Genomic DNA, 16,671 nt, shown 5'->3' on the forward strand with positions numbered 1-16,671 from the left:
CGGCAAACCTACCGTGAAAAACCCTTTTTTTTCTTAAAAAAAAACAAAAAAACCCGTTGGAGAAGGAAAAAAAAATATAAAAATAAAAAATAAAAGTGATTGGCGACTCGCTCACACAGTCACACCCTTACAAGTGATTGGCTACAACGCTGTCAACGGAAGAAATTTATGCTCCCTTCTTGTTTAAGACAAAAGTCCTAAATCCTTTTGTTTTTTGTTTTGGTTGAGGAGGGCCCATAGGTAGGATTCCATCCCAAGGGAAGAAGCCCCAAATCCGAGAAACGAACGGAAACTGAAAGCTTAAGGAAACTGCCTCCCTCTGTCAGACGACTATTCTCTCTTCCCAACTTCACCATCCTCTCTGATCGTCCTTCTATTGTTGTCACAATTGTTAAAGAAAGAAACAGAGAATGTGTGGGATCTTCGCGTATTTGAATTACAATGTTCACAGAGAGAGAAGATACATTCTAGAGGTTCTTTTCAATGGGTTGAGGCGTTTGGAGTACAGAGGCTATGATTCTTCTGGCATTTGTATCGATTCCTCCGATCTCGCTTCCGTTCCCGTGGATCAATCCATAATTCACTCTAAATCCTTTCGACCTCTCGTTTTCCGCCAGGAAGGCAACATCGAGAAACTCGTTAAATCTGTTTACGAAGGTAATCAATCACCTTTCCCCCATTTTTTTTTTGAAGTTCAAAGTTTAGATTTTTCTGGTTTGTGGAAGAGTAGTTGTAATGTTGATTTTCTGGTTCTTAAAGCTTTTTCGTTTCTGGGTATATACCCTCTCTTCAACAAGTGTTGGAGTTTCTTGGTGTATACTTCCTTGAATTTGGTTAAATATGGTTGCATCATCACTCTTTTAATTTTTTGAATTAACTTTGAGCTAAGCCGTGGACTTTAGGATGATTATAATGGAGTGGAAAATAAAATAAACGTTTATGCTTACAGAGGTTGCTGCTACGGATTTGAATTTGGAGGAGTTGTTTCCTATTCATGCTGGAATTGCACACACCCGCTGGGCAACTCATGGTGAGCCAGCTCCTAGGAATAGTCATCCTCAATCTTCTGGTCCTGGAAACGAATTCTTGGTTATTCATAATGGCATTGTTACCAATTACGAGGTAGACTGAGCTTTCTGTTGTTCCCTTTCCTCTTGTTCCTGAATTGCCATGTAAATGCACCTCGTCTTTCATCCCTCTAGTTAGTTGTATTCTTGGTTACATTTTCTATTTATGCAAATATCAGTGGTTAGAAAATATGAGAATGCATCTAAAATTTTACATTGCTACTTCAATGTTAAAATTTTCATATGAATTATTGGAGTTTCTAACTGGTACTCCCAAGGCTTCAGTATACTTATTTTATTGGTAGTATTATTAAATAATCTGGGAAAGTTGGGAGTATATTATGCCTCACATGTTTTAGTTATCCTATTTGACCTTATTGCTCTCTTTCTTGTTCTTTGGAGATTTTCTATTTGATCCTGCCTGGGATTAGACCTATTCGGGTTCTAGTCCTACATTACTAGGCCTCTCATCTATCCTATCTCAGGACTTCAACAATGCTCAAAGCAAATTCTGTATTCATTCATCGTGGGGCCTCTTCAGAGCAATTACATATTTATAGCCTTTATGGCTGAACAAAAATAGAAACTTGGAAAATAGAAGGTAGACTCTTACTAGGATTCCCAACTTGGACTAAGATTTCTAATTAGAATTACAACTTAACTAAATAAAAGACTAAACTGAATAAAAGTCTAAATAACCTAACATCAACAAAGCCCACGATTTCTGTGCTGATGTAGGGGAATCCCTACACCTGCGGCTGTGTTTCTTGCTGCACAGCCAAGATACATCACTTAACCTGTGAACAGATACTATAAAATTTCAAATTTAATATTTTCGTAGGTATATGTATGGTTGTCAGAGCGTAAATTACTCTGGAGGTGAAGGGTGGGTGCAAACTATAATCTTGATTTATGGAACGACTGGCTGTGTATAACTTTTATGGGTGGGTTCTTATTTATCTACAAAGATCTTGTGTAACTTACCTTCATCTTGAGTTTCTTAGTCCTTCCTTATAGATTCTTATGGCCTGTGCAACATGTATCACTTGGGAATATGCACTAACAGGTATTCATTCTTTTAATGTACCATTCAAAATGATTGCAGTTAAAAGAGTCAGTTTGCTCAGCATTTAATTCTGTACAGCAGTAGTCAATGCCCTTGGTAACATATGCTACTCAGTTCAACCCAATTAAGCCCAATCCCAACTGAATGGAGTTGGCCACAGCGATCCTGTTTTGCCATGACAATTTATTTAAGTCATGATAACATATATATATATTTTTAATTATTTACATAGGTATTAGAACATCTTGTATGTAGCCTTCTCCTTTTTGTCTCTTGAAACTAGGCATACTATTAGCATCTCTGAATAACAACACATGAGTGGAGTTGGCATAATGTGGAATGCTTAGGATAATGCAGCATGTCTTTGTCTATTTGTGCAATGCTAACCAGTCAGCACCATATTTTTGGTGAAGACACATGTCCTCGTCCGATCTGGTAGCAATCCAGGTTGTCTATGGCTGATCCAATTTGTGTTGAAGCATCATATTTAATGCATATGTATTTTCCAAATAGTGTTGTTGTTAATTATAATCAAGAGCATAGTTAATATCAATAGTTTCCTTTACAAAAGGATTCAAAACTTGATAACTTTTTATAATTAAGCTAATTAATCCATATACCATTTGGGCAGAATTGATGACTATCTTAACTCTTTAGACAGCTTTGGAGAGTTCCTTTGGAAGGAAAGAATCAGAAATAATTTAGGGAGGTGATTTGAATGCCCCATTTTTTATATTAGGACACCACCGACCTATCTCTTAGGTGGCCTTGTCTTCAAATAAACTAATTGGTTTCTTCAATGAACTGAAATACCTTTTTAGCCCATGGTTTAGTTGGATTTTTGTATTAAATAATTTCTCATCAGCCTAGTTTTGAAGAACTGTAGTCTCTCCATCACATTTGTACTTAGAACATTATATTTCATCAATTTGGTAATCATTGACATAGAACTTAATCATAACTCTCATGCCATGAAATTTTTATCTGGCACTCAATCAAATAAATTTTTAGCATCATAGATCAAACCATTAGGAGTACAATCCAGAGCCACTGTAAGGAAAAATAATAAAACAAAACTCAAGGCTTTGGAGTTGCAAGTGCTGCATAAGGATTTTAGAGCTCGGATGATTTCAGAACTAGTAATAGCTGACAAATGACCTATACGAGAAGATTTGTATTGCCATTTGGATCATTCCCTCTTGCTCTCTTACCTTTTACCTGGTGCTTAGACCGCCTATTAATTTGGTTCTTGCCACCTACCACAGATTTGGAGCTTGGGTATAATGTGTTGTATATTGATGTGGGTATGGTCTGGTTAGCATACCCATTCTTCATCTCGCAATCACAATTTGTGCTTCATGTTGTGGTTAAAACTTTGAGTAGAATTCAGTCTAATGAATTGCCAGCTCTTAGGTTGAAAGAAGGATCAGGCTTGGTAAAAAAGAGGAAAATCCGACTAGCCTATGTTCAACTAGACTTTAAACAGAACTTTAAACATGCAGATTGAATCTACTGTTCTGAGCGCAGCTCCAATGAGGAGGCTTGTATTTCAAGAACTGGTGGATGTTCCAGCAAACCAAAGGATTGCATGTCATAGGCCACAACAATTACATCTTATTTTTTCAGAAGAAGATATATGTGCCTTTGTTTTTTCGGTCTCTCACTGGTGTGTTTGATCATTCTCTCTAGTTCCAATTGGCAGGTTGTGATGAAGCATAGCCATTTTGTATTGCTTCTTTCTTCTATGTAATCTTCCTCAACTTCTAGATAATGAAGACACATGAAAAATGGAGAGAAGATAGACTAATTTGTTAGAAAAAAAAATAGCCTGATTTATCAACCAAAGAGGCAGTAGGACTAACAGGTTCTAGATAATAGAGAGACTCTTCTTTTTTATCAAAAATAGGCAGCACCCCAATCACGTCCCATAAATTATCTCAAATCTCGAAGAAAGTAGATCAAGTTTTCCAAACATGATCCAACCTGGATTATAGTTGAGGCCAGAGACCATAATTCAGAAAATTGTTCTTTGTCCAAAACCTGACTTTTGTACAAATGCTCTTGTTTGAACCTGGTTTTAAAATAGTTGTCAAGGTGACACATAGACGCCTAGATATATGACTTTATGTAAAATATCAATGGTTACTTTATAAAATTTTGTTTATATGCAACATAGAGAGCCTTATCAATGCAATATGTGATAATTATGCTAGTAATGACCTATTATGAGAAAATTAATATATAGTAAACAAAGTATAGGATATAATATGAGCATATTCATCGAAAGACAAAGCAATAAACATATATCAATGTAAACTCCTGAAGTGTCAACAAGCATGCTGTCGCCTTGGACCCAATAAAGAGCCTGGATGCCTAGGCACCGCCTAGGTGATGCCTTGACAACTATGGGTTTTAACAAAGTTGGGCAGGTCAGTCACAATGTTGCCATTCTAACTCCTGTGTTTCATTAAAAATAACTCTCTGGTTTTCGAAATCCTCATTGTAACTTGCCTTGATACCAGAGCACTCATTGATTAATAAATTGAATTTATGTGTTTAACGTACTTGAGCAGTGAGCAGTTATCTTGTTCAATAAGTTTTCTTCTCCCTTATATTTTCTCAAGTGAGTACTATATCCCCTTTCTAGAGATCTGAAAGTGTAAGGGTTTCGAATCTAAAAATATTAGTTTTGAACCTCATGATTTTCAACTTATTTTAGAATCTTCATTGTTGGTTTTGTTAATTTCAGATCCAAAGTTTAAAAAAAAAGAAATTGTTTCCTTGGAATTTTATGTTATAATGTATGTAATAGAGTTAGAAGATACAACACGAACCATCACTTAGCTGACTTGATATTGCGCTACATTTTAATGAATAAGTGTTGTTTTTGAATCTTTTGCGGTGCAACTCAGTAGTGGTTTAACTAACTGATCTGGTATGCTCTTTGTTTCTATGTGAAATGTTTGGGAATATTTTTCTTAATAAATACAACTTAAGGGGGAAAACACGTGGAATTGAATATAATGCTAAGTTGGATAGTGTGCTTAAACTTGAGCATTAGAAGGAACCTTTTCATTTCATAGTACAGGCTCTGCCTAATGTAGAACCGTTTCAACTAAGAGCCAACTCTACAGTTGGATCACTAGGAGACAATATCAGCAGGTTACAATACTGTTCCAGCAACAGGACTGACAGAATAGTTGAACAGCAAATGAACAACAGACATACTCAATATAATTATCAAAGACGTGGACTGATATTTAAACACAGGAACATAAACAAGGCCAGAAATGGCCAACGATTGACAGAACAGAATGCAAAATAACCAGCAAATAGGTAGTCACTGACATAGTTGTCACGTTGTCATGGCGATCCAAGTCGGTGGAGGGGTGTCTGATCGATATATCGACACGTCGCCCGCCATGGCGATCATGTCGACCATGTTTTATTTTTTCTTTCTTCTATTTTTTAATGTCATTTAGTATGCTATAATATATACCCTATAACATAAAAAATCAACAGGAAAGTGTACTACTAATCTACTATGGTTTAATTCATGAAAGTGTAATATTTATTAGTGTACTACTTATCTACAAAAGTAACAAAACAAAAAAACAAATTAAAAGAACACAATTTTTAATTTTATATTGAGTGAAATCAGTGAATAAACCTAATAAACAGCCCATATAAACAAAAAAATAATTGCTGATGTGAATATGTGCTTGCTGCTGTTGTGTGTGTGTGTGTGAGTGATGGACTACTGGGGCTGTAATAAATCCCCCCCCCCCCATCTGTCTTTTGACTCTCTCCCTGTCTCTGTGTGTGTATGTGTGGCTGTGTGCAAGGTAAGAAAAGGAAAAAAAAAAAAACACCTTCTCTGTGACTGTGCAAGCCTGCAACTGCAAGGCAAGAAGAAGAAGGAAAAAAAAAAAAACCCGAGAGAACTACTGGCTGTAATAAATCCCTCCCCCCCCCCCCTCTGTCTCTTGACTCTCTCCCTGTCTCTGTGTGTGTGTATGTGTGGCTGTGTGCAAGGCAAGAAGAAAAAAAAAAAAACACCTTCTCTGTCTCTGTGCAAGCCTGCAACTGCAAGGCAAGAAGAAGAAAAAAGAAGAAGAACTGAAGAAGAAGAAGTTAAGAAGACAAAGAAGTGACAAGACGAAGAAGAAGAACTGAAGGAGAGAGTTGCCGGAAGTGAAGAAGACGAAGAAGTGAGAAGAAGAACTGAAGAAGAAGGATCGAGTTGCCGGAGGACTGGGAGGAGATTGGAGAAGAAGAAGAAGAACCAAATAAAAAAAAAAAAAAAATTACTTACCTGGAGGTTGCCGGATGGGTTCGAACTTGCCGAGAGTTGCAGGAACTGAAGCCAAAGTTCTTCTTCTTCTTCTCACTTCTTCGTCTTCTTAACTCCTTCAGTCTCTGTGTCTCTGTCTCATGAACTCTCTCCTCTGTCTCGAACTTTCACTTTGTGATTTTTGTTTCTCCCAAATTCGAATTCCAATTAGTAATAGTGTTTCAAAATTAGGGTATAGTGTACTGTTTAATGGTTTTAATTTTTTTATGTTAATGTGTATTGCTTACACCTCCAATACAAATCAAGGAAAAAGCATTTAAGCTCTTAAATGGTTTTAAAAAAAAAAATTTAAAACCTAAGTTTATACACTAATATCGACCGATATGCCCATATGTCGTGGTATGGAGGCCATATCGGGCGATATTTGTACATCATCCAAGTCGGAGCTCGATATGCTTGCTTCTCCAGTGCCAGGACGCCATGGCGATGCCATGACAACTTGGTCACCGAAATTAGTAACTAAGCTTCACAGATGTAGGTGATGGTCTGGTCTAGGCCTCGAGGGTAGGTATCATAAGTCTGAAGAACCACTCAAAATCTCAGCGAAAAATAATTGCTAGATACTGAGATATCAACAGGTCTTGAAATTAGAAAGTAAGACTCAGAAATGGTAACTAACTGATATAGGCAAACCTAGCCATTGGATGATCAAACTACCATCCAAGGAAGAAGCTGAAGTGTTGATTGATTCCTCAAAATGTTAGCAGCAATTGATTGTGAGATCTGTAGTTCAAAAGGATTGAACATTGAAGATCTCAGCAAAACTCCTTGGAAAACTGTACCGCAAGGGCTATTTTGTCTCCTCCAATCAGCAACTGATGCAGCAATAGCAGGGTACTATTCTAAGGATCCAATAAGGTTTCCAGCAACAACAGGGAGCCCTTGGTTGGATCTCAGATATTTAGGAAATCTCAGAACAGCAAGTAAACACAGAATATCGATTGAGAAAAATAAGAGAAGAAGATGAGTAATAGAAGAAGGAATATGATATGTGGTTTGAGCCTCTCACTCTCCCCTGGGCATCTCACCTCACATAGGACTCTCTCCTACACTGCCTCTCACAGCTACCATGTCTAAACAACCAAGTTTTCTTTTCATTCAGTCAAATTGTGGGGATTGTAAAGAGCCCCTTTATTATTAGCTGTCAAAACAATCTTCTCTTGCGTGGGAGAGAGATCCCTTACAAAACACATAATTAATTGAAAATAAATGAAATAGCAACTGAAATTAGCCTAAAGTGCAATTTAATTCCTAGTTACACCAAAATAGTAACTGAAACTAGGTAGATCTACCTAATATCTCTTAAAAACAGAACTAGGAACTAACTAAAAGGCAAACATAAAAGATATACCTAATATCTATTAAAAAAGAAATAAAAACTAGCTAAAAAGCAAACGTAAAAGATCTTGGGCATCACACCTCCTATGCAATTGAATTATTGGCAGCATTTCTTTTCCAACACAAGCTGGCATGGGCCCACAAAATATTTTCTGAAGCTTCTGAAAATTCTTGGTGAACCAATTTGGCTTTATGGTAGGTAGATCCACGACTGAAGCTATCTACTTATTGAGGAGGCTCACGGAAAGTTATAGAGAAAGCAAGAAGGATCTCCATATGGTTTTTATTGACTTGGAAAACGCTTATGACTGAATCCTTAGAGATTTAATCCAGCGTGTCCTAGTAAGGAGAGGAGTTTCTAGAAAATGTGGATGTTATTAAAGATATGTATGAGGGCGTGGTGACTGGTGTGAGATCTGTGGGAGATCAGGGAAGGGAATTCCCAATTACGATTAGGCTACACCAGGGATCAGCCTTAAGCCCATATCTATTCGTGCTTATCATGGATGATCTAACAAAGAACATTCAAGATGAGATCCCGTGGTGTATTAATATAGTCCTAGATAGGTAGGAGACCTACTAGGAGCCACACACAAAGGCTGGCTGATTGGGTTAGGGTTTAGTAATTTAGGGCAAAATTAGGGTTAGGGTTGGATATTGGGAAAGGGGTTTATAGGGTATTAATGGGCAGGTCTTGAGGGCTATTATGGTATAAAAAAAGTTAAGGTTTGGATGAGTTTTGAAATTCTGCAATTTTGGGTAGAATTGAATTTTAGGTTAAAATTAGGGTTAAAGTTAGGTTTAGGTTAGGATTGTCTTATATGGTAATGATAGGCAGGTGTAGGGAAGTCTAATGGGTTTTATGATGTTTAAGTGAATGGAAGTAGGTTAGATGAGTTGGACAGCAAGATAAGGTTATTTGAGACAATTCCTAATGGAGGTAGGAGAAGGGGATTCTAGGGTTTAGGGTGGTGGGGGTCTGATGAAACTTGGATTGAGTGTCAATAATGATGTAAGGGATGTATGCTGAAAGTTTGGTTTGAAACTGATGGACAGATTTGAAGTTATGGAGGAATCCTAGTTAGGGTAGGAGTGAGAAGAAGAAGGTTTAAACAAAGTTCAGATTCAAACTTACTGGATTTGAAGAGATCTTCAATGGGAGCAGTTTTGAAGATGAACAATGGGGTCTCCCGATCTTCACGATGCAAGGAGATAAGTAGCAGCCCTCCTGTTCTTCACGATGCAAGGAGTCGATTGGAGATCCACTAATCCCTTCCACCTTGATAAACCCACAAGGATGCAACACTCTCACGGAGCAACAGTAGCAACAAAGGCAGCAAGCATAAAGCTGAGTTTTTATTAATCAAATTCGTATCCAATGCTGACCTCCCTTACAAACTTATATAGAAAACTCAAAAATAGACTTAGACACTGAAAAGGAAAGGCCTAACCCAATCCTTAACCTATTAGCTAACTTAAACTGACTAGGAAACTAAAATAGACTCAAAATAGAGTCCTAATCCTGCCCAACTAAACAACTAAAAGAAAAACTAATAAAATCACTTAAATTGAACCATTGGTTGAACCGGTTCAATTTAAAACACCAAATAAAAAGCTAAGTATGGAAATAAAACTAAGTTTGAGAGCTAATCCCGTATGCAATCTATTTACCCATATTTTAGGCCCATAAAAGTGGCCTATTACATTAGAAACCCATGGGATCAAAGGCCCAACATGTATGTAATCCAATCCTAGACTTATTCCCAATGAAACAAGCCCTATTTGGTGATGAATTTGCATCATGTATGCTCTTCGCTAATGATATCGTTTTGGTGGATGAGACAAAAGAAGGGATTAATTCTAAGTTAGAGCTTTGGAGGTCAACCTTGGAAACAAGAGGATTTAAGATTAGTAGAACAAAGACAGAGTATATGTTGTGTAATTTTAGTCACACCGTGATGGATACTGATATGGTGCGAATTGAGGATAGAGAGATACCACAAAGTGACTATTTTAGATATTTGGGGTCAATTATAAGTAAAGAAGGTGGCATAGAGGATGATGTCTCACAGAGAATTAAAGTGGGATGGATGAAGTGCAGAGGTGCATCGGGAGTGTTCCGTGACCGACGTATTCCTTTAAAGCTTAAAGGAAAGTTCTATAGGACTGTTGTACGACTGGCTATGATGTATGAGGCAAAATGCTGGGCAGTTAAGAAGTGTCATATTGATAAGCTTTGTGTAGCAATGATGAAGATGTTAAGATGGATGTGTGGAAAAACAAGGAAGGATAAAGTACAAAATGAACATATTAGAGCGGACGTGGAAGTCGCCCCGATTAATGACAAGCTTCGAGAGAGTCGTTTATGGTGGTATGGTCATATTCAAAGGAGGCCTAGGGATGCCCCGGTAAGGAAGAGTGATATGATCCCGATTGATGGAGCTAAAAGAGCTAGGGGCAGGCCTAAAATGACCATAGGAGAAGTGGTGAGGAAGGACATGCATAGCCTAGGTATTGTTCCAAGTATGACTTCGGATAGGGCCTATTAGAGAGCAAGGATCCATGTTGCAGACCCCATTTAGCTGAGATTCTCTTGTCGTGCTGGGTTGTTCTTCTTCCCTCTTACTATCTTTCATTTGGCATTCTCCATTTTACATTTCTCTCGTTTTGTTTTGTTTTTTTTTTTTTTTGCATAAACTCAGTTTTCCTTGTTGTGTTTGGATCCATGTAGCTGACCCCATTAAGTTGGGATAAGGCTGAGTTTGTTGTTTGTTGTTGTGTGAAAATTCTTCTCCATGCAAGGCATATTGGAGCCCACTAAATTTGAAGAGAATCTCCCAAGTATGCTGGTTCGATGAGAGGGGGGGGGGGGGGGAGGGGATGAACCTGGACAGTTTATTGCTGATTTCTCTCAACCACCATCGATCTACATCACTGCCAAGTTTTTCTTTAACTATATTTAGGGGGGTGGTGGTTGACTCTTGCTTGTATAGTTAGTTTAAAATCTATTGCACGGGATATGTTTTTGTTTGCATGTAGTAGGGTAAGAGAGGTTTTAATCAAATACTCCAAAAAGTCATCCAACTTCATTTCTTCTAATAAAAATCCTTTATCTTTTTAGTTATTACTAGTCCCACAGTTAGCATGCAAACAAACTCATAAACATACACACGGACATTCTTATTTAGTTCCTCTATATTTCAACCTTGAATAAACAATAAATTTGATGTATTAGCTGAAGTTGATGTTTGCTTATTGTAAATTCATCAGGTCTTAAAAGAAACACTGGTTCGGCATGGCTTTACATTCGAGTCTGAAACAGACACAGAAGTCATTCCCAAGCTTGCAAAATTTGTTTTTGACAAGGCAAATGAAGTGGGAGGTACTGAAAGAACAATTCTTTCTGTGTTTTTGTTTCAACTTTGTGAGAATATGAATCCTTTTTGGTAGTTGGGGTTATTGTATTGTTTCCCTATGTATGAATATATGATATGATCGTAAAAATGTAATGGATTGATAATGACATTTGATCTTGTTGTGTCATAGGGTCATGTGTTCTTGGCACATGGCAGACTTCGATAGAGGAACTCACACCCTTCTGACCAGTTTTCATATCGGAACAAGCACTGGAAATTTGCTAAAGAGTCGGTTCAAAGTTTCGTAAAGTTGCTGGAGTGCCATTTCACTGTAATGGAATCTTAATGGCATTTCTGTGATTTTTGTAACTTTGGACTCACTTTTAACTTTTAAGGAACTTCCTTGGCTGTTTAGGGCTGGAACTTAATTGATAATATGAGTGTTAGGTCCTCTATCACATGGACCCACTCATGTTTGCTGATCTTGCAAGTCATGGCAGTTTTCACTGTCATAAATAGGTTGTTATGTACATCATTAACCAAATGTTGTATCTATGCTTGTAAACACAGAGAGAGCTGTATATATATGTCGGACATACGTCTACCTTTGTTTTACCTTTCAAGTGCTTATGCTGCAGGTGATGAGAGTGTAACATTTAGTCAAGTTGTCATTGAAGTCATGAGGCATCTAGAAGGAGCATATGCACTTATTTTCAAAAGTCGGCATTACCCAAATGAGTTAATTGCTTGCAAACGTGGCAGTCCATTAATCCTGGGTGTCAGAGTAAGTTATTTCTGCATCTTATCTATCTTGATCTGGCAAATATTAAGCTTCTTTAACAACTTTTCTATCTTCACTGAATTATTGATGCAGCGGCTTTAGCATGGGTGGATAAACGTGACTGGGTGGAAACCTGGGGCCCAAAATACTCGGCTCAAGATCCTGTCCAAATAACAACAATTTCAGTTCGGTCTTGGGTCCATATAGGAGCTCAAATAGGGTTTGCGTCACTAGTAGCTTCATATAATCTTTAGATATTTAAGTTATTGGAGGATAACTTGTAATCTTATGTTTTTAAATTCAGTAGTCACGAAAGGTGGCATTGGCTACTAGTGGGGCCTCTACTTATGTCGTTTAGGACTAGGAAGTTAATTAGAAGTTGATATGTTGAGTCAGTTTAGTATTAGTAATTAAGAGTCCTATGTCTAGTCAACTACTGATTTTTGGTGTTTAGAAATATATGTAAACCCCACCTTATCAAGTTGATTGAGTGAGAGAAATTTTTGTCTTTTCAGAGTTGTGTGTGAATCTGTCCGTTTTCTCTCCCTCTCCTTCGGCTTCTTCTTTCTTCCTAAAATTTCTGCTATTTGATATCTTTCTTCTTTCTTCATCGATCCATTCTCATTTCTTTCCCTCCCTTATTCTTCTCTTCTAGTTGATTACTCCTAACTTCTCTCGCATCAGCCTATCTTCTATTATCTTTTTTCTTCTTCTTTTCCCCATTCTCTGTCTTTGTACTGCTATCATTTCCTACTAATTACAAGGACAACAAGCAATAAAGCTCAGAAATTCAGGTCTGTTCTTAATTTCATTAATTATTAGTCCTATTTTAACTTTTGCTATTAAATTCCAGACATATGTACATGTTATGTCCTTTATCATTCCCAGAGATTAGACACTTTAATTCTCTGTTTTATACCTTTGACTTGGCCTGTTCAGCAGCTAACTTTAATCCTAAACTCTTGCTTAAAAGCTGGGATAGTTGGCTGCATTAATTGTTGAATAGGGAGGAAAACATTCCCAAGGCCTACACTGTAGATGGGAAGTTCTCTGCTTGATTATGATCAGAACAACAAAATTTGCCCAACCTCACCTATGTCTTAAATTGTCTTCATTAATTGAAATATATTAATGATTTCAAGTTTTGTTTTGAAGCTTCAGGCTCTCCCTTTCTTCACTTCATTATGTCATCTCCCTATTTCTCCTGCTCTTTCTTTGTATATTACTGCTGTGCTTTTGATTAGGATTAAATGACTACAATTTCTTTCTCTGCTTTTGTAATTACAGTGAGGCTCATTCCCCTCATCTTAAGGTAGGCTGGATACTTTGACCCATCTGATCTCCATGTGCTGTTATAGTGATTTTCAAAATTTTTGAACATCAGAGACTGTTTAAACAAGGGGAAAATCCCATACATAGTGTATCATTTGGTTGAGATGAGCGACCAAATTTGGCGTGTTGCCTATCAGAGGCGTTCTCCTTCAATGCAATTGTCAAAATACCAAATCATTGTGTCCATGTGGCAAATTATAGTGGGTGTGTAAGAATGGGTTCTTAAATGGGCATGTAGAAGACCTTTATTTATATAAATTGATTGCTCAAGCAAAGAATATGTGAAATTTTTTGGTGTTCTGTCCATTATTTAATGTCATTTCATCCAAATAACTTTAGTTGATGTATATTGTTATTCCAGGAACTAAATGAGCAATCAAACAGTGAACCACTTTATGATCCTAAGTTCCTTCCAAATAACGATGATCCAAAGGAACTCTTCTTTTCTAGTGATGCCAATGCTGTCGTTGAGCACACAAAAAAGGTTTTGGTGATTGAGGACGGTGAAGTTGTGCATATCAAGGTGCTCTTTCTCTTAGAACCTTTGCAACTTTTTCTGTTCTCATTGACCTGGTAGAGTATTATTACTTCTATAAAATGGATTGCAGTTATATTTTAATCTTATGTATTGTCAAACTTTATTTTTTCCCTCTTTCTAAAGTTATTCAATTGGGACATTACTGTTGTTCATGATGTTAAGAATATAGTGCTGGGATGATTTGTAATGATACTTTTCCAGTATGGGGGTTTATTTGTAATTCTTCATAAGTGCTGTTCTTAGTTGCCATTAGGGTTATTGCCCTTATATAATTATACAAAGTCTATATTATAAATAAAAATGCTGCCCTATTTGTTAGATTAATCTAGTCTAGTTGTATGGAGGACCTTTTCTTATCTTGTCTTTTTCTTCTTCCTTTCTTCTATGCTGCACTGATCATTACCTGTTCCTATTTTGTCACGGTCTTAGAGTGGGTTTGATTAGTGGGTTGAAGTCGTTTCTTCTCTCTGCTGTTCTGAGAGTCCCTTTTAGGGTTCTTCATGGTGGTGTCCAGCCACCTATTGCTCCCCTGTTCCTATTTTGTCCATGATGTAGTTCCTTGTTGCATCAATATGAAAACAAGGGTTTAAGATGATGTTATCTCCTCTCTGCGCATGAAGTTTTCTAGCTGGATTGGTGAAGATCAACACCAGCGGCACCCTTGTTTTGGTCTAATGGAACCCCTGTTTTGGCTGCCATATTGCACCTTGCGGTACCCTGATTTGCAGATATACTATCACTTGTGGCACCCCTATTTTGGTGATTTTTTTGGTCTCTGATTTGCTGATATACTATTAGTTGTGGCACCCCTGTTTTGGGGAATTATCTGGTCTCAGGTGGTACTTCTGGAACTGATTTGAGTTTGTTGGAGTTCTCTTATATAAATCAATTCGACCTGGTAGTCTGGTACTTCAGAAACAGATAGCCTCCCTATGGCAACTCAAACCCCAAGTTCCTGCCCCCGTTAGCTTCTCCCATCATCAGAATCACATCTGCAGCTAGGGCTGTGCTTGGGTTACCACCAGTCCCTGATTTCAGAGCTAACCATTCTATTGCTTGCTGGTTTCTAGGATCTCTTGCTGAATTTAATAGGCATTGATAGTGGGATATAGTAACTGAAATTTCAGGTTGAACCCCCATCGTATGAGGGTGTTTGAAGTCCTGAAACCAGTTGGGTTCTCTGCCTTGGTTGATATCGAGAGGTTGAAGTCAACCTCAAGTTGTGGTTGTTTTTATCCCTTCATTTATTTCTAATTCTTTCTTTTGTGAGTTTCCAAAATTGCCTCTCGCTATCTCACTTATCTTCTATTACCATTATTTTGCGTTGCTTCCAAGATTATCCCTCAACTATAATTCATAAACCTCTTGATATCATTTCTTTACTTTAGCAACCCTTTGATAGTCTGGTTATTTACGGCTCTCTTTGTAAGCTTGCAATAAATTAAAGATTTGCCATTGTTCTTTAAAATTGTTTAAGTTTGTTCCATTCTCGTTATAATTCCAGATTTGTCTATTACTTTAATTACTCCTCTGCCCCTACTCTTGTTTACCTCCTTAATTGGGCTCGAAATTTCTATTTATTTATGAAATTTGCCACTACCTTTGATTTTTGAGCCTTTCATCACTTGGATGAGCCCATGGCAACCTCAGTGCTGCTATGATATTGTTTCTATACTATTGCGTCGTGGTTGGCTTGTTGTTTGCCATAGTTTCTCAGAGATTGATGTTTGGTCAAATCTGGGATTTATATATCTACAATGGTGCTCTACAAGATCTGATTTGGTTGGATCTGTTGTTGTATTTCATCTTATGGGTGGGTGCCTTACAAATATTGTGCCGTTGCATTATTGGAGGTTATTTTATTTGATCAGGTTTATTTAAATCTGAATGATCTGGGATCTTATTTGCTTCTGCTGGTCTTGGTTATGAGGTTTATATGCTGTTGATCCTTCGTGATGCTAGTTATTGCTGCCATATGATGATGGGTTATCCTTTGTTGCCTCCCCTGCATTCGTTGTTTGTCCACGTGAGGGGAGAATGGAGTTATTGATGATTATTTCTTCTTATTAGATTGCATATTTGATGTTGCCCGTGTCTTCTTATTGACGATTTATCTGTGTCTCCTTTGTGAGATTTGGGTTTCCTTGGTGGAGATTATTGTCACTGGCATCCTCGTGAAGATTATTGCCTGCCTTCTTTGTGATGGTTATTTGTTGCCTGTAGATCCTTAGTGGTTTTTTTAATTTGTCTTCTTATTGAAGATTGTTAGCCCGTAGCGATGATATATTCATCTTTCATTGCTGTTATCTTTTGGGCTGTTATTACTTATTACTACTGTTGTTGTTAATGTGTTCTAGCGTGCAGAGATGCTTTATTCATCTTTCCCTACTGCTATTTTCTGGGCTTTTGCTACTGGTGTTTTATTTTGGCCTGCAGCTAGTATTCTCTACTGCTCATATATTTATTTGAATTGCTTCGTCTACTGCTGTGCCGATGGCTGATGTGCTTATGTTGGTGTTGCTACTGGAAGAAGTTTTTCCTTTGGTTCTGTTATTGCAGGCTACTGGCTTCTACAATGGTTATATCTGTTCAAGTTGGGTTGTACTGGTTATATCCGTCCTTGTTGTTCCAAGCTGGAGCCTAGGATATATATGCTCCAGCTTGAGGGGGAGTGTTGAGAATATAGTGCTCAGTGAAGGATGTTTTGTAATGATACTTTTCCAGTCAGTGGTTATTTGTAATTCTTCATAAGTGCTGTCCTTAGTTGCCATTAGGGTTATTATCCTTACTTATAATTATGCTGTTAGGAGTTGATTTATGTAAGGGGGAGGGAATCGTG

The 16,671-nt window shown here is 37.5% G+C and overlaps 1 protein-coding gene across 4 annotated transcripts in view; it reads left to right on the forward strand.

The window, feature by feature from the left end:
* Window positions 1–365: 365 nt before the first annotated feature.
* LOC122672706 (glutamine--fructose-6-phosphate aminotransferase [isomerizing] 2-like) overlaps window positions 366–16,671 on the forward strand; it is a 41,027-nt gene continuing 24,721 nt past the window's right edge. For 2 of the 4 annotated variants that reach the window (XM_043870181.1, XM_043870183.1), the window contains exons 1-5: window positions 366–657; window positions 950–1,122; window positions 11,096–11,207; window positions 11,820–11,974; window positions 13,656–13,817. In XM_043870181.1, coding sequence (XP_043726116.1) covers window positions 411–657; window positions 950–1,122; window positions 11,096–11,207; window positions 11,820–11,974; window positions 13,656–13,817 — 849 coding nt within the window. In that variant the 5' untranslated portion in view covers window positions 366–410. The remainder of the gene's footprint in view (window positions 658–949; window positions 1,123–11,095; window positions 11,208–11,819; window positions 11,975–13,655; window positions 13,818–16,671) is intronic. The other 2 variants (XM_043870182.1, XM_043870184.1) reach the window with 1 other exon arrangement.

The sequence above is a fragment of the Telopea speciosissima genome, chromosome 8, assembly GCF_018873765.1.
Source record: "Telopea speciosissima isolate NSW1024214 ecotype Mountain lineage chromosome 8, Tspe_v1, whole genome shotgun sequence".
Taxonomy (NCBI): domain Eukaryota; kingdom Viridiplantae; phylum Streptophyta; class Magnoliopsida; order Proteales; family Proteaceae; genus Telopea; species Telopea speciosissima.